Source organism: Panthera tigris, chromosome B4, assembly GCF_018350195.1.
Source record: "Panthera tigris isolate Pti1 chromosome B4, P.tigris_Pti1_mat1.1, whole genome shotgun sequence".
Taxonomy (NCBI): domain Eukaryota; kingdom Metazoa; phylum Chordata; class Mammalia; order Carnivora; family Felidae; genus Panthera; species Panthera tigris.
This window is the reverse complement of record NC_056666.1, coordinates 135302642-135322764: the sequence shown is the minus strand read 5'-3', so window position 1 is coordinate 135322764 and position 20123 is coordinate 135302642. Positions and strand designations below refer to the sequence as shown.

The window sequence follows — 20123 nt, the reverse complement described above, 5'->3', positions numbered from 1 at the left end:
ACCCCATGACCCCGGGACCATGACCTGAGCGCAAATCAGGCGTGGGACACTCAACCAACTGAGCCACCCAGGCACCCCTAATTTTACTCTATGTTTTAGATAGAACTAGATTTCAGGTAATTTTGTAGACAACTTGTTGACTTTTAACTGATCACAGACTGGCCTGGCATTTATGCTATTTGTACCCAGATTATTGAGGATGTATGTCAACTCAGACACCTAGGTGAAGTAGCTGTGCCTCCTAGATACCCACCCCTGTGATGGCATCCTGTCCTACACCATGAGAACTCCTGTGCGGTCTACTACTTGGATCTGAATCCTCTAACGGGCTGTCATTCTTGTTTGAATGTAGATCCCCCTCACCAGCTCCGGTGCCATTCCTTACCTCGAATTCCTGTCCAGGTTCGGTGGGATGGACCTACATATAAATGTTATAAAGAGGTAAGTGGTTTCGTTTGCTCATACGAAAATGTGAATTATGGAATGACAAGAGAGAGGCTATGAGGTCATGAGAGCTAATCAGGTCAACAGATATGTGTGGAAGATGAGTTGGTAGAGCTTGTCCATATAGAATTTAATGGAGTTAATCCCCAGTCAAACGTATATGTAGACAAGTCTTTAGTAGCCTCAATGTAGGATGCGTTTTAGAACAAAAGAAATAATACTGTGTTGGAAATGGAAACATAACAAATTAAGACAGTGCTAATATATATTATGTGCAGTGTACTTCAGGTTTGGAAATAATACATTTTAATTTTGAAGTAAACATGTTAAGATGCAAAATTTAAATTTGTTCATTTTTATTTTCTTTCTAATGTCTCTCATTCAAAAGCGATCGTGTTTTAGGAGGTAGAAATGAAATATTTTTTTAAAGAGGTCCCTTGGATTCTGTAACTGTAGCACGCGCTTGGGGCTCGCTCACTTTACCTGCAAAAGGGGAGTGTTAGAGTATGAACTCTCACGTCTCTATCAGCTGGAAGGTTCTTTGATTCTGGCATGTGATTCAGGAAAGGCCATTTTAGTAAACAAATTCCTCAGATTATCTGACTCTCAATGAATAAACCTCATTTTCTCAGGAGTTGTGCCGTTGCAAGCGTTAACTCTGATCCTGAAGCATTAGCAAGTTTGGGCGTGATGGCTTTCCTGATGGAATCAGTCGTGGACGCAAGCGTAGGTATAAGAAATCATGCAGCAGAGGGGAGGCAGAGCAGGGATCGTTCAACGGGCGCGAGTTTCAGAGACGTGCACAACGGCGTGCATATACTTCACACTGATGAACTGCACGCTTACAAATGATTAAGGTGGGAAATTTTATGTTGTGCGTGTGGTTTGGTTTGTTTCTTTTGATTTTTTATCACAATTAAAAAAAAAAAAAATCCGCGCAGCAACGCCAACACGAGTGACGAAGTATTAATCCCTAGGTAGCCGGGGACTGCTCTGTGCTCTGTGTAGTTAATGGTCCGTAAGTGTTGGGCTGAGATCATCTCCAGATTTATTCAAAAGAACGACTATTTGCTTTATAAACTGTATTTTGATGCTCCTAACCTAAAGCAGTCCCCATCTGTGATAAGGTTGCTGGGTAGACAGTCCCCTCATTTGAATGTTATTTGTTGGAAAAGCTAAACAACTAGAAAACCCGAAAGCAGGAGAGTTCTTTTTTTGTCTTTTGTTTTTGTTCCTTTAATTGTGAAACATCAGTCTAATGATTAGCTTGAGATGAAAAGGATCACAAGTTACTTCCTTAAATATAAAAGGCTAAATGTTTAAACGAAGTTTGAAAGGTTTAGCTGAAAACTGACTTAACCCGTGGGGCTGAATTTTTTTTTTGCTGTTGGAGACAGTGAATCGTAGCTAACAGAGATGCACCCTCTGTTAATATGGTAGGGTATATCCATGAACGCACTTCCACTGGAAACAACTAAACTGACTGATATAAGGCAAAACATATATGTGCATTTTCATTCATTAGTGAGCTAGCCAGAAAGCGAGGACTCCTTAGAGGCCAACATGAAATGAGACGAAAGCCAGCTTTTGCCCTGAGAGTATTCGCTACATCCCGGTGGATGTGTGTTTCAGCTTGGTTGGCTATTTAGAGTGGAGGGGACAGGAGACAGACGCTGAGGTGGAGGGACCCAACAGAAGACCAGTACATATAAAGTTAGGACACCTAAACCCTCATGTAAGGGTAAGTTATAAATATAAATCTGCATCACAGAAGGGCACAACAAGGAAACCTACCTCTTTCCATGCTGCATTTGGGCAAAGTACAGTAAGTCAGTATTTATGCAAGTCTGTGCCTGAAATAATGCCACCTGTGTGGTCTGAGAAGTCTCAGGCTAGTAGTTCACTTAAAACTGGTCCTGGCCTGGGTGTGGCCTTCTGTAGAGGAATACATTTTCGACCTAGCCCTTAAAGAATTTCCACAAAGTGCCAAGTAATATCAGACCACACACACACAATATTGAAAACATATGAAGAGACAAAGAATGAGGTTGGCAAACCAATAGAAGCAATGTCCCCTAGGATCAGATATCCAAGTGCTCGAAATACTGGAAGTATCAAATATAGAATCTAAAACTATTTTAGAATGTTCAGAACAATGAAAGAATGGACTCAGCATATAAATACGAAAGAAGAGGCCAAAAGGGAAAAAAAAAAAAAAAGATTTGGAAAAGTACGGAGCAGAACTTCTGGTACTTGAAAGATGCAGTAACAATTGTAGCTATAAAATTCAGTGGCTGGGTGAAAGTCGTGGATTAAACACAGTCGAAGGGAGCATTAGTGGAGTGGAAAGTAGTTCCAAAGCAGTTATCCATGAAGGCCACCCAGAAAGACAAAGACAGATAAAGTATGGAGGACAGGTGTAAGAGACATGGTGGGGAGAAAGAGAAGGCCAAGAGATTTCTTACTGGATTTCCAGATATACAGGGAAAAGATAGGGAAGAGAGAGATTGAAAAGGATGACGGCTGAGAAGCTTACGCCAGCCAAATGAAAAGAAACGCCTATGTAGACATGTCCCAGTGAAACTGCGGAGCAGCAGAATCAGAGAGAGGAGAGGAAAGGCAGCAAGAGGAGAAACCAGACTGGCCTAGGGGACCGACCATAGACTGAGACTGGTGTCCCTGGTTTGAAACAGTGGGAAGGCCTCTCCCATGCACGGGGAATAAAGTATTTGCCAGCCCAGAATCTGTAAGGTCTCTTTCTGTGGGAACACCGGGGCCCTTTTCGCTTCTTGCCATAGCATAAACTCAAGCACTGATGTCAGGTCATGTGGAAAAGGGAGAAACATGTGTCCCCTCTGCCTGTGGTGTTCAAGGTCACCTTTCAACTAGATCCTTTCTTGGTACTACAAAGCATGCCTCTTATTTTTATACACACATGTAGTATGAAGGAACCCCTACAATTGGAGGAGGGCAAGTCGGGGGCCTTTGGGTTTGGCTCTCACTCTTGATTTGGGTGATTGTTAAGTAGGCATTTGCCTTAATAATAACTAAACTATGAAAATACATATTCTTTTCTATCTATAAGTCATATTTCATAAACACAATGTAAAACTCAGTAAGTTCAAGAAACAGATTAGCTATAGCAGAAGAAATAAGTGGACTGGAAGACCGGCCAGAAAAAAACTTAGCCAGAACGCAGCACAGAGTCACAGAAATGAAACTGGAACTCTATGAAGCTGGTAATGAGAGATGGGATGGGGTGATACCTGAAGGAGCAATGGCGGAGGACTTTCCAGAACCGAGGGAGGGTTCCATCCCGCTGACTCAGAAAGCCAAAGAAGTCCCGAGCAGGATTAAAGATGGGGGTGGGGGCGCAACTACCCCCAGACCGAGAGATCTGCCAAGAAGCCAGAGGGCAACATCTAGACAAAAGTGACTTCTGAACAGCAACAGGGATGCCAGGGGAGTGAATTGACGATCACAGTGTCTGGAAAGAAAATCATTGCCATCTTAGAATTATATATAAAGAACATATCTTTCGGTATTTTCAGAATTGAAATAAAGACCTTGTAAAACAAAAATGGATTTGGCCCCCCCATTAGATCCAGTGAAAGAACTTTAAAGGATGGACTTTTTAGGTGGAAGGAAAACGCTCCTGGATGGACAGTTAGAGGCGATGCAGGAAAGAGTGAAGGGCAAAAAGGACAGTGAGTGTGCAGTTGGATCCAACACCCGCTGACCTCAGGAAGCACTAAGGGCTGAGAGTAACGATGGCTTTGGGAATTTAAAAATAGAAGAGAATTAAAATACACGACAGTAGCAATATATACACGGAGAGGAGGGACTAGCATAAAATGTCCTCGAGTTGTTACCTTGTCCAGCAGGAAGATGAGAAATCTTGATTAACTTTAGACTTGGAAAAATATGCAGGTTATAATTTCCAGAACAACTGCCGTAAGATTAAACATGGAGTGTTTAGAGGCAAACAAGTCGATGGAATCCTAAAAATGGGATTAACCGAAAGAAGGCAAGAAGCCCGCAGAATAGGGCGGAACCAATAGAAATTCCAAATGTATTGGTGATTGTAATAAATGTTCCACTTAAAAGGCAAAGATTGTCTGACTAGGTAACAAATAGTAAACTCCACTAAGAGAAAAACCTATACAGGCTTACAGAAAGGTTAAAAAGTGAAAGGGTTTCAAGACCTACCATTCCAAGAAACACTAAAGAAAGAGGGCGCCGCTAAGTTAATAACTGATAATAAGCCGTGTTCTCCTGAAGCAGACAGAAAGATGGAGTTCAGGGGTGCAAGACGCAGTGTAGGGGAGACAGCCGTGAAGGGAAGAGGGCCAGAGGGGAGTTGGGCCCAGGAGCCGCCCTGCGGACTGGAGAGGGAGGGAGAGAGGAAGGGGGAGATGGGGAGCGAGTTTGCACCTGGCTCCAGGGACACCGGGCTCCGGGGACACCGGGCTCCCGGGGACACCCCCGCTGCTCCATTTCTCCAGCTGACGGTGGGTACACAGGCATTTGTCTGTTTTTGTTCTTTAAGTCTGAAACCTCTCTTCAAAATAGTGTTTTGTGTCTCTTCCAATACATGATTAAGACATGAAAAATATTACATTTGATATAGAACCACAAGTCTGGATTCCTGGCGAGTTTCCCTGTTGAAGTTGGGCACTTACCCCTCCCAGCCTCAGTTTCCTCCAACGTAAAATGAAGTTAATTTCTGCTGGAAACGCTCCAACGTCTTCCGCTTACCCCAGTATGAAGTCCAGCTTCCTTATCATGGCCACAGCACCGCAGAGCTGGCATCCATTTCCATCCCTGCACTCACCCGTGCCCCCTGCCCTTGCCGGGCGGGCTCTGGTCTCCGTGGCCACCGCCAGTAGCAAAGCTGGGACGTGCTGAGTTCCGGCCCCCTCGGCCTCATGCCGCTGTGTCCTCCCTTTGCTTTGTCCAGAGAGCTTTTCCTTCAAGTGGATCGTTCCTGGCTTCTCTGCTTCGGATTGTTCCAAAGAGGGGCTCTGAAGTAGTTGATAGATACGTGGATAATGTGAGATAGAAAACAGTTAATAAAAGCAGAGGGAGCCACGGGGATGGTACAGACATACATCCACCACGGAGTCCTTTACCGCGTGGCAAAGAGTGCCCCTGGAGTGGACTGGGGACCCCTTAGAGGTCAGAACACAGGACTGCAGCGGAGGGGTGCGATGTGGGGTGTGACCCGGCACCTCCACTTCTCCAGCCACGACCTTCGTCTCCCTCAGTCTCTTTGTCTGCAAACCAGGACGATCATGGCCCCTGACCCACAGTCGTCGTGAGGATTAAATCAGATGGGGCTCGCCGTAGGAAGTGCTCATGAAGTGTCAGCTCTAACTGCTCAGTTCCCACACTACCTGGGAGGAATAAATGTTAGATTTCATTTTACGGATGAGGAAACTGAGGCACGGAGAAGCTAGGGACTTGGTCCAGGTCTACACTGCTGGCAGATGGCAGTGTGTAAGGAATACCTCGCGCTTGTAAATATATAATTTAGAAATCCTTATAATTTTGATCTCTGCAGGCCCTACATAAGCATTTATTTGGTTAAAACATGTTAACAAAAAGTCTTTATTTTTATTTTTCAGGGGAGGTGGGAATGAAATGAATTGCAGTCGGACAGTAAAAGAACTTGAAATCCAAGTAGGAGAAAAGGTAATAGAGATCTTTTAAAATTCTTCCCCCGACCCTTTGTCAAAAGTATCGTCAGCAGAGGTAGATGAAGCAGAATGGGCCACATCTTGCGGTCTGCACTCTCCCGTCAGGGCCGTCTGACAAATAGATCCGATAACAAGCCCGTGTGAGAGCTTGCATTCAGACGGCCTCGGATGGCGTCTCTTCGGATGAGTGACACCAACAGGGAGTCCTGGAATATGAGTCACTTTTGTAGTAACTTTAGATCCTCGGTATTAGGGCTGCCCTTTCTGGATTTGTCGAAGACTGAAGCAAGGATCTCTTTGGAAAGAGAAAACTACTGCTTTTCAGCGGCAAATGTCAATTAAGAGCAGCATGGCAAAGATAACTGGTGAAACCCAAAGTGGCATATATTTAAGTATTGAGTAACTTTGCCACAGAAGCTACTACATGTGTTTAGGAGAGGAGCATACAGCTTTGCTCCTTCCTGTTTGCTGATTATGGTTGGACATCGTCGCGTACGGCTAGGGAGGGAGGAGATGTGCGTGGCTTCCCGGGGTTGGAATCAGACCCCTTTTAAAATGCATTTGAGCCTGTCAGTTACACAAGCAGTTTGAGAATCATGATTTAATTCACCCGGTTCAATATGTTGCTTTGAAATGTGACCAATCTTCTTTCCTTTTTGAACCTTCTGGGATTTTCATACATTTCAAAATTTAAAAATCGCCAGAAATCCACAAAATGTTTGTCTGAATTTCCCTGGCTGAAGCCACTGACACCAGAAAATTCATCTTAATGTGACATTTTTTAGCATGCCATACTCCTAAAAATCTGGTTTCACTATAGTCTATATTAGTAAGAACCCTGGTGTAATTATCTGCTTCTGCTATTGTGGTTCATTTGTTATTCTGTAAGAGATACATAATATGATTGGTATCATTTATGGCACGCCTTTAATTTGTCTCGTCATAAGCTGTGTTAATCATGAAATACTCCTGGGAAAGTCAACCGTTTGTCAGAATCATCATATCAACATAAACACCATCGTGGATCAAAAATGCAGCATTTCAGGGGCGCCTGGGTGGCTCGGTTGAGCATCCGACTCTCGATTTCAGCTCAGGTCATGATCTCACTGTTGGTGAGAAAATAAATAAATAAACATTAAAAAAAAAAAAATACAGCATTTCAGCGAGCGCAGCGCGTACGGACCTGGGCCGGGATTGGAAATTACCAACAATAAGGCCTCGCCGAGGAAAGCCACAAGGGACCCTTGATCTAATTCCTCTGTTATCTCAGCCCCCTCCCTCTTATCCTAACAGTGGGGGGAGCCCTCCCACTGGTTAGGAGCGAGTTAATCAGTGGGCTTGCACAGTGCAGCTTTCAAGCAACTTCTGGGGAAAAGGCCGAGGAGGGGTGATTGCAGTAGCGCTAAATCCCTGGGTGGCTCGGGGAGTTCTCTGCCATGCATGCCGGCCAGCGTCCACCGCACCCCAGTTCTACCTGGGGCCCCGACTCTGGGCAGGCAGGTGGAGTAGGACAAGACCGACCTGGGGACTGTTAAAAAAAAAAAAAAAAAAAAAAAAAACTCAACCGAGTAAATGTGAAGATCTAAGTTTCAGGCCAGGTCACCTTCCCTGGGGCGAAGGACAAGGGTCTTTTTAGGTGGATCACCTCACCTGTCTTTGGGAGAGGGAGGAAGAGGGAGGGCCCACGAGACAGATGACCTCAACCGTGCTGGCCGGTAAATTCCAGATTGATTGGCTTCAAACTCCAGTCCTGGAGAAGCTGAAACTTCAAATAAGTCTTGGTTTGCTCTGCTGAGGACAAGGGACTCCACTGAGTGCCTGTGGCTTTCTTTTGAACAGGACCGGTCGGCTCTGGGTTTCCGTCTTGGAGCTTTGCCACTCACCAGCGGCCTTGACAAGTCTTTATCACTGGCTTTCCCTTAGCGGGGCTAATAGCACCACCTTGAAGTATAACTGAGCTCAAGGGGTTCGCCGCTTGGGGTGCGTCAAACTGAACACAGCCCAAGGAAATGTTGAAAGCAGAGAACTTTGCGTTACCTGTGACAAGGAAGGAGATGGGGAGACAGTTCTCAAAGCGCCGTCTCCCTGTGGGGTTAGTACAGGAAGCTTTCATTCCGTGTGTCGCGGACAGGGGCAGGAGCTGACGGAGGCACTTTTGGTTCAGTGGGACATGCCAGCGTGTCAGCGTGCTGGGCTGCATACATCGTATGTTTAAAAAAATGGCGGAAAGCTCTGCCTGTGGGAGGCGCTCTCAGTATTCTAAGGAGTGAAAGGTAACTTCAGGGCAACTCGGGGGGCTTCTGCACGGGTCCTCAGCTCCAGTCCGGCTCATACTGGCTCTAGCAGGGGGCTCTCCGGTGAAGCGTCTAGCTGGATGTCTTCTCGGCCGGACCTGTCGGCTCCGCAGAACAAAACACATCCTTCCCCTCTTCCCTTCTGCTGGTAGCTTTTCTCCCTCCTATCTGAGTCACTTCCCGTGGCATCCTGGTTCCCAGAAGCGCTGTTGTGTGCCTTACAGATACCCGGTGTGTAAAGCACCTGGAACAGTTGGACAATGCCAGCTATCCCTGTCTCGTTATTGCGGCAGCTGCCTTTGAAGGATAGACGGGAACGCCAGTGGATCTCCTCCCTTCCCACCCACTCCCAAAATAAACAGAACCAGATATCCTCACCTGTTAGCTGTGTGCAATAGCGTATTTCCAGTTAAGGCTATTGTCCTGCGAACGGCCCCCACAGGAGCGCCGGTGGCTGCGACGAATGCCTGGGAGGTTTTTTTTATTTTTATTTTTATATATAACTTCTTGTCAAATTGGTTTCCATGCAACACCCAGTGCTCATCCCAACTACCTGGGAGTTATTAGAAACAGGGTCTCTTTAGACATGTGTTGTCACTGCCGGGTGATCTATATGGTTTGGGAGAGCTCATTATTTTGTTTTAAATATAAGTCCGCGTGGCTTGCCAGAGCCAAGAATGTGTGCAAGTGTCTCTGAATTTTGGGAGCCAAAATTTTGCTAACTGTGTGTGTGGTCTAGCCTTCCTAAGCCGACAGATAGTTAGCAGTCAGGGCCCCAAACTGACTGAACCCCAGTGCTTGTGTTTCCTCATCGTTTCCCCTGCAGTGAGCTTGGTCTGATGGCTGGTTCCTCGGCCTTTCCCTTCTTCATGGGCACTCTGACCCTCCAATAGGTGTTTACATTCCCGCTCGTTGTCCGGTTGAACCCTTGGGCTCTCTGAGCCTTGTTTTCTCCATCAATCACGGGGTGGGATAGGGCGGGCCAGACTGGATGATCCCCAGGTCCCGCCTCTCCGTCTTCTGGTGAGTGTGACCCATGGCTTCACGGGAAGAGGTTGCCGTCTGATCGCGGCGGGCCCTGTGTGTGGGAGAAGAGAAGCTGTGTTAGCCCAGGTAGTCCTCAGGGCGTCACATTCTGGCTCCGGCTGGTCCTGGTCCCCTGATGGCGCTGCACTGGGTCCTACTCGGTAGGGGCTCTGAGTCCTGTGCTTTCCTTTCTTGCTCTCACTCCCTCGATCCTTGCTTTTCATTTGGTCACAGATACGTTCTTTCCTTTGCGCCTCTTCTGTGCCGTGACTTGGCGTCTGCTTGACGGGTCCTTGAGGTCTCTGGTCTATTCAATTCCCTGCTCTCATAGTCTCCTAGGGAAGCAGAGGCATTTAGCGGGAATCAGGCACACCTGGCCTGAACCGACCCTGATTACTTCCTGGGGTTGTGGCCTGACTCCGTCCCCTGAAGCACGGGGCCACCAGAGGGTAGCTCTCGGAACAGAAATGGAAAATGGAGGGTTTTGTTAGAAGGAGAAGGGAATAGGGGCAAGGGGATTTGCAGAAGGGGACCAACAGCACCCGCTTCAGCCTCCTGCCGAAAGGATCCCGCCGCCCCCGGGCCTTAATCCTTTGGACACTATGTAATTTTTTGAATTTTACCAGCTCTGTGAATAATAGCACTGATTGAGCACTTACTAGGAGCTGCTCTAAATATCATATGGTGTTAAATTATTTCGTTCAAGGGGCGCCTGGGTGGCTCAGTCAGTGAAGTGTCCGACTTCAGCTCAGGTCGTGATCTCGCGGTCCGTGAGTTCCAGCCCCGCGTCGGGTGTGTGCTGACAGCTCAGAGCCTGGGGCCCGCTTCGGATTCTGTGTCTCCTTGGCTCTCTGCCCCTCCCCTGCTTGTGCACATGCTCGCCCTCTCTCTCTCTCTCTCTCTCTCTCTCTCTCTCTCTCTCTCAAAAATAAACATGAAAAATATTTTTAAAATTACTTCATTCGAGGGGAGCCCCACAAGGCAGGTGCCATCCCTGCCCCACACTGATATGGAGGGAAACGACAGAGGGTGAGCATCGTGACCAAGGCTGCGGCGCTGGCGGGCGGAGAAGCTGCAGTTCCTGCCGTGGCCGCTTGGCTGCAGAGTCCTCGCCCTTAACCAGTAGGCCCCCCGGCCTCTTGGAGGCCTGGTTAGAAAAGAAAAGGTATTGATGCTTCCTTTGCATTCGGCAGACGTGACTCTTTGTTATGCCCGCGGGTAGACCAGGCCAGCACAGAGAAGTGTCTCGCTCACCTTCGCCGTGAGCCATCTTTTTGTACAAGTGACGTCTACTTCAAGGGGGCATTTGGGACTTTTCTTCCTGTCCGCACACTGACGTCCTGCCTTTGTCGCCGTTCTGCCCACATCCTCAGGCTTTTCTGCTCCACGCCTGTCCTGCACGTCTCCAGCTTCATCCTGCGCCAGTGGCAGGGGTCAAGGCCTAGGACATTCTTCAGGGGAAGAATCTCCCGGGAAAGAAAGGACCAAGGCAAAGCTTCAGTGCTGCCGGGCCAACCAAGTTTTGGTCTTTGTACTCTGTCTTATCTCTTACCAACTCCCCCCACCAAGGGTGAGGTGGAAATGCCAGAAAATCTCATGCTGCTACTTGAGGTGGGGCGGGTGCTCATTATGGGCCGGGACCAGGGAGTTCCTGAGAGACAGGAAGCTGTTCTGAGCCATATAAGAACGCAGGGTATGTCTGGAGACGTCATGACCCTTCCCCACGGCCCCATGTACAAAAACAAAACAAAACAAAACAAACCTGTATAATTCAGTTAAAGACACAAAAGAAGAAAACAAAAAAACAAAACCCAGACACATCCAGCGCCCCAGGCTGTTTGCTCTCGACCACGTCACCACCCAAATCAGGGACGCTTTTTTTAAGCCTGGGCGCCATGATGTCAGAACATCTGGTCCACCCAGTCAGCCGTGACTAGTGCGTCTGTTGGACACCAAGTGATCTGACACAAGTTTTTATGGGATTACCCTGGTGCCTTGGAGTTGGATGGATGCAGCCCGAGTCATTTCCGAAGCAATTAGTAAATAATGAGGGGTCCCGAGCTGCTTGCTTGGTTTGTTATATCCTCGTGCGGAAGAGACAAAAGTAATGGGTCGATTCATTTTCTCAAATAGGTGAGTTTTCCTAAAAAAAAAAGAAAAGAAAAGAAATTAAAAAAATTATTGCTTGAGAAATAAAGCAACAGTCATTAGAATCACAACCATTTCATAAACGTACCTTCACATTATACCACCACATTAGCATGAACGAATGTACCAGAATGCAGTCTGTTTGCCTAATAAAAAGACTGTGTCAAACTCAAAATGAGGCCATTTACTAAAACATACAAGCTCTTGGTTAATTTATAATATTCTCCTAATCCCACTTTTATCACCTGTCCTTCGGTGCACTTGGTATTAATTGCCTATTATAGCAGGTATTTGAACACATCTCCTCTTTCGTCTGAAGAAAATATTAGCATATCGTAGAGCTGTTGGGACAGATTGTATCCGAGCCACTTTTTCCTCCCCGCAGAAAAGCCTATCAATCATAACTGAATATAGTGATTAATAATGTCACATCTCTTATTCGTGTGTCTGTGCACAACTAAATGAAGTAGAATGCTTACATTCTGATCTGGAGAATCTCACATAACAAAATCATCGGTTGCCATTTTCAAAAAAAATTGGATTGAAGATGCTTCTCTCCCAGGACCTATTTTTGGTTGCTCTATTATTAATTCACTAAAGGCTCTGTCAGGAAGCTAACACAAAGATTCTGTGACATCAGAATTTGTATCATTTCAGACTAAGTTTACGGTTTTCTGTTTTTTCTCATTAGGTTATTTATTTTTGAGAGCGAGAGAGGCAGAGGGTGAGCAGGGGGAGGGGCAGAGAGAGAGGGAGACACAGAATCCGAGGCGGGCTCCAGGCTCCGAGCTGTCAGCACAGAGCCCGACGCGGGGCTCGAACCCACGAACCGCCAGATCGTGACCTGAGCTGATTTCGGAAGCTCAACCGACTGAGCCGCCCAGGTGCCCCGTTTTTGTTTTTGTTTTTGTTTTTTTAATCTTCTTGCATGTGGCAAAATCAATACTTCAGTCAAGATCGTAGGGGAGATGGGCTGGGGCCCTCGGGCCACCACTCACTGTCCAAACGCCCCTGTGCAAGCCAGTGTCTCTGGAGGCTGTTTCCTCGGCTGTGAAATGGAGAAACGATACTGCGAAGTTTTTCCAGTATTGTCGAGATTCTTGGTGGCAATACACATGAAATGAACTTGCTGTAGTGCTAGGGCCATAGAAGTTACTCAAAAAATCGGGAGTCTGCATTTGGAGGAGAGAAGACGTGAGTTGTCACGTGGAAAGTGAAATGATGGCATGTGGTCACTTGTGGTTTTAGGCCACAAAGAGAGCTCTGTGCCCCAGGCACGTCTGGGCTCCGGACTCACCACTGTGTGCAGAGCAAATGGCAACTTTTCCTTATATCTTATTTGCAATTTTTCCTTACTGGCCCTTCGTCCACGTCCAGTCCATCAGCAAGTCTGTCCGCTGTGTCCTTGGGCCGTATCTGGAACCCATCCACCTCTTCCGTCCCCGCTGCCACCGATGTCCCCACCCTGTGCTTTGTCAGAAACCCCCGGACTGCTTTTCCTGTTCCTGCCCGGGCCCCTTACACTATTCTGCAGGACACCCAGAGTTATCTGTTCAAAACAGATGTCAGATCTCACCAGACCCCTCTGGTTAAGATGTCCTGTGGCTCTTGGTTGCCCATCGAGGAAACATCCCCCAAGCATCCCGGCTTATAGTGCTCAGCATGGGAGCTCTCTCCAGGGAGATTTTTTTTAATGTTCATTTTTGAGAGAGACAGACAAAGCGTGAGCAGGGGAGGGACAGAGACAGAGAGGGAGACGCAGACTCCAAAGCAGGCTCCAGGCCCTGAGCTGTCAGTACAGAGCCCGACACGGGGCTCAAACTCATAGACCGTGAGATCATGACCTGAGCCGAAGTCAGATGCTTAACTGATTGAGCCACCCAGGTGCCCCCAGGGAGATTTTTTTTTTGACCAGCCTATCTAAAATTCCATATTTCCCCCAACACTTAGAACATTCTGAGGTTTTGGTGTGTTTACGTGTTTATCACTAAGATAGATGTTCCCCGGGGAGCGGGTGCCTTCTCTGTCTTGCTCACTGTTGTAACTTTAGTGCCTTGAGCTGATCCTGGCACTTAGGGTGACCTCAGCAAACATTTACTAAATGGATAAATAGTTCTGTAGGAAAGGTTCCCAGTAATTAGAGTAGCTGGGAATCACTGCATGGGACAGGTGAGACTGGTGGTCAAGGTGGGCCTTGGATGGGGTTTCAGTGTGCTGAGGACAGAGCAAGAAATGGGATGTGGGGTAGCTTTATAGATTTGGCACCTTTAAAAAAATATATACAGATTAAAAGAAAAATTTTTAAGTTTATTTAAAATTTTTTTTTAACATTTTATTTATTTTTGAGACAGAGAGAGACAGAGCATGAATGGGGGAGGGGGCAGAGAGAGAGGGAGACACAGAATCAGAAGCAGGCCCCAGGCTCTGAGCCATCAGCCCAGAGCCCGACGCGGGGCTTGAACTCACGGACCGCGAGATTGTGACCTGAGCTGAAGTCGGACGTTTAACCGACTGAGCCACCCAGGCGCCCCGAAAATTTTTTAAGTTTATTTATTTTGGTGGGGGGGGAGAGGGTGTGTTCAGGAGGGGGAGGGGCAGAGAGAAGGGGAGAGAGAGAGAGAGAGAGAGAGAGAGAGAGAGAGAGAGAGAATCCCAAGCCGGCTCCGCACTATCAGCACAGAGCCCGATGAGGGGCTTGAACTCACAAACTTCGAGATAACAACCTGAGTCGAGATCGAGAGTCAGTCGCTTAACTGACTGCCCCACCTGGGGAACCCCTAGATTTGGGACTTTTAAAACCCCTTGTTGTTTAGACGTGGGGCTTATTTTCATGGCTGTGTCAGAAGTTCCGTGGTAGCTAAAACCTCTTATTGGAAGTCTTTATGTGTCGCAGGTAAACCTTCTGCAAATAAAAATCAAAGGTGGGAGAAGGTTTACCTGGCCTATGGTGTATGTAGCGACGAGTTTCCCTCTTCATTCTGGCCGCAAGGAAACCCAAAGCCAGGTTTTTGGAGTTTTGTTCCGTCGTAGCAACTCTTGACTCTTTGGTTGCTTTAGCTCTTTTCTCAGCACCCTCTTCTCTGTTCCCGTGGATCTCATTTAACTGTCTTTTTGTGGAAGCTTGTTCAGTTTTCGGTAAAGGCAAGATTTGTCCGCGTTCAGTGAGTAAATGCATCGTTCTGGGCCCGTGGGGGTGAGCGTCAGAGCGGCGAGAGGAAGCGTCAGCCCTGGGCACCGAGGCGAAGCCTTTGTTAAAGGTGAACAACGCCCGGCCGCTGCCCCTCCCACGTGTCCCCAAATTGAAAGTTTGCGTTTATGGGGTTCTGAATGTAGTCTAATTTTTTCCTATCTGGTTTGGCTCATCTCTACCAGCTGGTAAATAGGAAATGTTCACGGTAGGAAGCCAATACTCTGCAGAGTGGAAACAGATGGAATCGATATAAAGTGACAAGCTAGACTGTGCTATTGAGAATACAGAGCCAAAAGTAAGAACATAACAGTCAAGCTACTTATTCCGTTCCAGTTCATTTAGTCCTGAATAGCGCCTCATATCTGCACAGCTGTGTTGTTCTTTTTTTTCCCTCTTTCTTTCTTCTGGGTTGATAATGACAATTTCAAAGAAAAACTTTAATTAAAGATTTTATACGAAATAGCCAAAAGTAGGATAATAAGGAAAATGAGCACTGATGTGTTTATTGTAAGAAAAATCCTCTTGCACGGTTTCATTTAAAAAAATTTACTCCTTAAATTTAAAATGAATGTAGTCGTGGTGACAGAAAGGTGCCAGACTGACAGCCGTGGATGCTGAACCCTTCCATTTTGGCTGCAGAGCCAAGACTTAGAAGCTGCTAGAAGCCCCCTCCCCTTGGGGCTCTGTCCCCAGGCAGGCGGGGAGAATGCCGCGCTGACCCCCTTGTGCTAGAAACCGGGCAAGGAAGGGTGATTCCGGGGGAGGAACCGCACAGAAAATAGCTAAACGGGAGCCAGTGAGATACCACCGTGGCCGCTTCAAGTCAATTTACTGTTCGGGTTGTGCTCCGGCATGAAGAAGCTTGGCCTTCCTCCGGGAAGGGCCACATCGGAGCCGGGTCTAGAGAAGGATTATTTTGCAGCCTAGCGGGGGCTTCTGGGCTTCTGGGAGGGAACATTAGGCCTTTTCTCACCTCCTTTAACGTCTGGGTGGTCATATTTATTTGGGTTCACAGCTTTCCTTCCCAGAGCCCGAAGTGCCATAAAAAGAATTTTCAACAAAGAACCGTAGAGGACAAATAACAGCCACTGTTAGCAGTTTATTGAACCATCTGAACTCGGTGGGGTACAAATATGAAGCAGCTTGATTGCTTCTTCTCACTGTTCTTAAGCAGCCGCTAGCAAATTTGCCTTTTCGTCCCTTAAGCGTATCTCAGGCAGGTCTCCTGGCTCTCTGGCCACATTTACTTACGCACACGTCTCGCACGGCCTAGTCCGGTTTCAACCTTGAGCTCAGGCCCAGCTCAGCTGGCCACCTCCTCCCCTTCCCGCTGCGCGAGCGGTGCACGACCGGCTTACCCTCTGGTCCTTCTCTCCCTCTCCCCCCGTGACCGTTGGGGTCTGTGATGAGGGCCGAGGAAAGGGAACATGTCTTTCTCTCTCTGCACTGGTGTCCTGGTGTCCTCTGTGGGCAGCATATAAAGGCTCCTCCCTTATAGGGCACAGGGGCAGTTATGAGGACCGTGCTGTGTGGGCCTTCAAACCATGTGGTTCCCTGATGCAGAGGTTCAGTCCTGGCTTAACACCCTCTGGACCTCCTCAGCTCTACTCCTGGTGGTCCAGTGCACATCCTCAGGTGCGTGGGTCCCTTACCTGAGGAGCAGCCCCTGGGAGCGGGACAACTCAAGCCCTGCCTTTCTTGGTCTCCACTTAACCCGTGGAAAACTTACACGTTCCATCCATACCAAGAGTAGGCTTGCAGGCTGCTCTGACCTGCCCCTCCCACTCTGCTGTCTCTGTCCCGTTCAGCTTACCCCAGGATGATATACAGCAGATCACTGAGTCCACTGGGAAATGAGATCCCTACACATCCTTCGTGTAGTTACCTGTCCTATCTGTACAAGGACTTACTTGGCCTACTAATGTCTCTTTCCCCCCATAAATGCTGTAGTCACCCCACCCATCTATCTATCTGTCCATCCATAATCTATCCATCATCCTTTTATCCATCCATCCATCCATCATCCATCCATCCATCCATCCATAATCCACCCATCATCCATTCTTTTATCCATCCATCCATCCATCCATCATCCATCCATCCATCCATCCATCCATAATCCACCCATCATCCATTCTTTTATCCATCCATCCATCCATCCATCATCCATCCATCCATCCATAATCCACCCATCATCCATTCTTTTATCCATCCATCCATCCATCATCCATCCATCCATCCATCCATCCATCCATAATCCACCCATCATCCATTCCTTTATCCATCCATCCATCATCCATCCATCCTTCCATCCATCACCCATTCATGTATCCATCTATCCATCCATTATATGTATATACATTCACCCATTCAACAAATATTCGTTGATCCAGGCCCTCTTCTTGGTCCTGGACCCTTGCCTACTGAAGAAGACCTTACACTTTCTCAAGCTGCTGTTAACTTGGACTGGGAAGTGGGGGCAGTGAAAGGGTTAGAGGAGTTGGCTGGGGTGTGAGGGAGTAGTAATACTTCAGCTGCTCAGTATTCTTTAACGTGGGTATGTGGTTATTTGGTTGTTCGGAACTCTGTCCTCAGCCTTTGGTCCCAATCCATAATTCCCATCCCACCACCGTTTATTGAATATGTTCCACATGAGCTACCTGCACACATGAGCTCATTTCATCTCAACCACGTTCACCTAACTCATTTCATCTCAACCAGATAGAATGTCTGTATTCATTCCCATTTCACAGATGAGGAAACTGAAGTTTAGTGGTCAGGTTACTGTTTCAAGGTTACTTGAAAACTAGTGCAGAGCTGGGATTCAGAGTCTTGCTTCAGAGCCTGCCTCTGGTGCACTACGTTGCCTGGAGGTCCCTTGTGGAGAGGGAGGGAAGGAAGCGTTGGAGCACTGGCTTTGTGGTCGGGGTGGGGCCCCCACTGCTGCAGCCCAGAGCAGTTGATGCGGTTTTCAGTGCGGTTCACCACCATGCCTGGGGGAGTTTTCTCTCCTCCCATCTCCCCGCTTTACTCTCTTTTTTTTTTTTTTTAACATTTATTCATTTTTGAAAGGCAGAGAGAGACAGGGTGCAAATGGGGGAGGGGCAGAGAGAGAGGGAGACCCAGAATCTGAAGGAGGCTCCGGGCTCCGAACCATCAGCCCAGAGCCCGACGCGGGGCCCGAACTCACGGACCGCGAGATCATGACCTGAGCCAAAGTCAGACGCTCAAGCGACTGAGCCACCCGGGCGCCCCTCCCTGCTTTTCTCTTAAAGGTCAGATGTTCTCTGCTTCTTGTAAATGAGTCTGCCCTCCGTAAATTCATCTAAATCTTATTTTGAATATTTTAATTTTGCTCCTGTTGTTGCCCCCATACCCACCCGTCTCCCCCTTCAGTAATCACTTTCTCTTTTCACTTCACTCCTATGTGAAATAGGGCTTCATTTCTTTCCTGGAAATGTTAGGTGAACGAGTCCCGGTTTGTGTGGCCACACGGCAGAACTTAAAGCTTTCCATCTGCTTTTCTCCAGTCCTGCCGTCCAGGCGGCAGAATCTGGGCTTTTTAGTCTGTCCTCGCTGTGGTTCACCACCCATCATCCCCCTTGTTCTTGGCTGTCTCCCCAGCCTGGGGCTCCAAGGACGTGGAGAGGGCCACATACTGCCCTGCTCTGGAGGCATATGGTACTGCCCGGGGTGCTGGGTGCACTGGGGACCAGCAAGGGGGAAGGCAGGGGCGGGGTCCAGGGTACAGGGGGAGCTAATGCCAGCTAGCATTAGCGGGGGAGGGTAGAGGGTCTGTGTCTGTGGTGGCCAGCACACAGCCTGGTGCGGGGCTCACTCAGAGAGCCATGGGAAGCAGCTCCTGTCTGGGCCCAGGCTGCCCAGGGTGGGCCGGGACTAGTCTGGTGCAGGGCATGGGGAAGATGGTTGGGAAGAGAAGACTTGAAGCACCGTCCCCGTAGCCTCAGACCCATTTCCTGGCTCCAAGTCTTTATTATTATTATTATTATTATTATTATTATTATTATTATTATTTTAAAGGTTTTTGAGAGAGAAAGAGAGAGAGAGCAAGCAGAGAAGGTGCAGAGAGAGAGAGAGAGAGGGAGAGAGAGAATCCCAAGTAGGGTCCATGCTCAGCATAAAGCCTGACGCGAGGCTCGATCTCACGACCGTGAGATCATGACCTGAGCTGAAATCAAGGGTCGGACACTTAATTGTCTGAGCCACCCAGGCGCCCCATGGCTCCAAGTCTTTAAAGCCATAAGTAGCTACTGTTCTGGTTTTCTTTTGAATCCTCAGGGCTTCTCCTGTGTTTGTGCACATAAAGCTCCTCGACTTCGGATAGAGGTAGGTGGGAGTCCATGGGTGGGAGTGGGACAGGGGTCGTGAACTTGTTCTGTAAAGACAGTAAGGAATGCTGTCTTTATGGGCCAGGTGTTCTGCCCAAGTACTCATCTGTGCCCCTGTTTGTAGGGGGAGGCAGCCAAGGGGCAACGTGCAAATGAGCGGGGCATGGCCAGGCAGCGTAAAAGTTGCCTGTGGACTCTGAAATGTGAAATTCATCTTTCACATGTCACCAAAGAGCCTTCTTTTGAATTTGTTTTAAGTCGACCATTAACAAATGTAAAAATCATTCCTAGCTTGTAAGCGACACAAATAGGTGGTAGGCAAGAGTTTGCCACGCCCGGAATACAGGAAAGGGAGTCGGGCCTCTGTAGTCGGGGACGCCAGGCTAGGAGAGCACCCTTTTCCAGGCCCATCTCTGGGCAGTAAGGAGGGCAAGGCCACGGGTTCTTTTCTGGGAGACTTGCCGGGTGTGGAGGGAGGAAGTAAGGGGCTCTTCTCCTTTTGCTGACAGTGGACCAGTGTTTGCCTCTCTCCGTGGGTTTGGCCCTCTGGATCACCCCTCCCTCAGAGCGGTGGGAATGGAGGGACGGAGCCCTGGGGAGCAGAGGCCAGACAGGGAGCTGGGTGCCTGTTTCAGGCAGGAACACCCCCCGATGACAAGATCGAAGCTAGGGAGCCAGCGGCCGGGTGGAAGTGTAATTAGGAAAGCCAGCGGGAGGGCACGGGATCCTGTCCCCCGAGGAACTGTGGCGGGGCCGGGGGAAGGGCTCAGGGCAGCAGACCCAGCTTGCTAACTCGCTCTGCAAATATTTATGAACAGCCACGCTGTCCAGGTGCCGTTCTAAGGCCGGCGGGTATAGCGGCAAATAAAACCACGTCCTTCTCCTCGGAGTTTACGCTTCAGTGGAGGAAGGGAAACGATAAACAGATACAGAAAGGAAATATGGAAGGGGCCCGGGTGTAGATGAACGCCAA

At 48.2% G+C, this 20123-nt stretch overlaps 1 protein-coding gene across 8 annotated transcripts in view; it reads left to right on the top strand.

Annotated features, from left to right (window-relative positions):
- The window catches only part of EFCAB6 (EF-hand calcium binding domain 6), a 243243-nt gene that overhangs the window by 42865 nt on the left and 180255 nt on the right, over nucleotides 1-20123 (top strand). For 7 of the 8 annotated variants that reach the window (XM_042993473.1, XM_042993475.1, XM_042993474.1 and 4 more), the window contains 2 exons: nucleotides 353-441; nucleotides 6072-6138. In XM_042993473.1, the coding sequence (XP_042849407.1) occupies nucleotides 353-441; nucleotides 6072-6138 (156 nt within the window). Of the gene's footprint in view, nucleotides 1-352; nucleotides 442-1076; nucleotides 1171-6071; nucleotides 6139-20123 lie in introns of those variants that run through there. The other variant, XM_042993478.1, reaches the window with a different exon arrangement.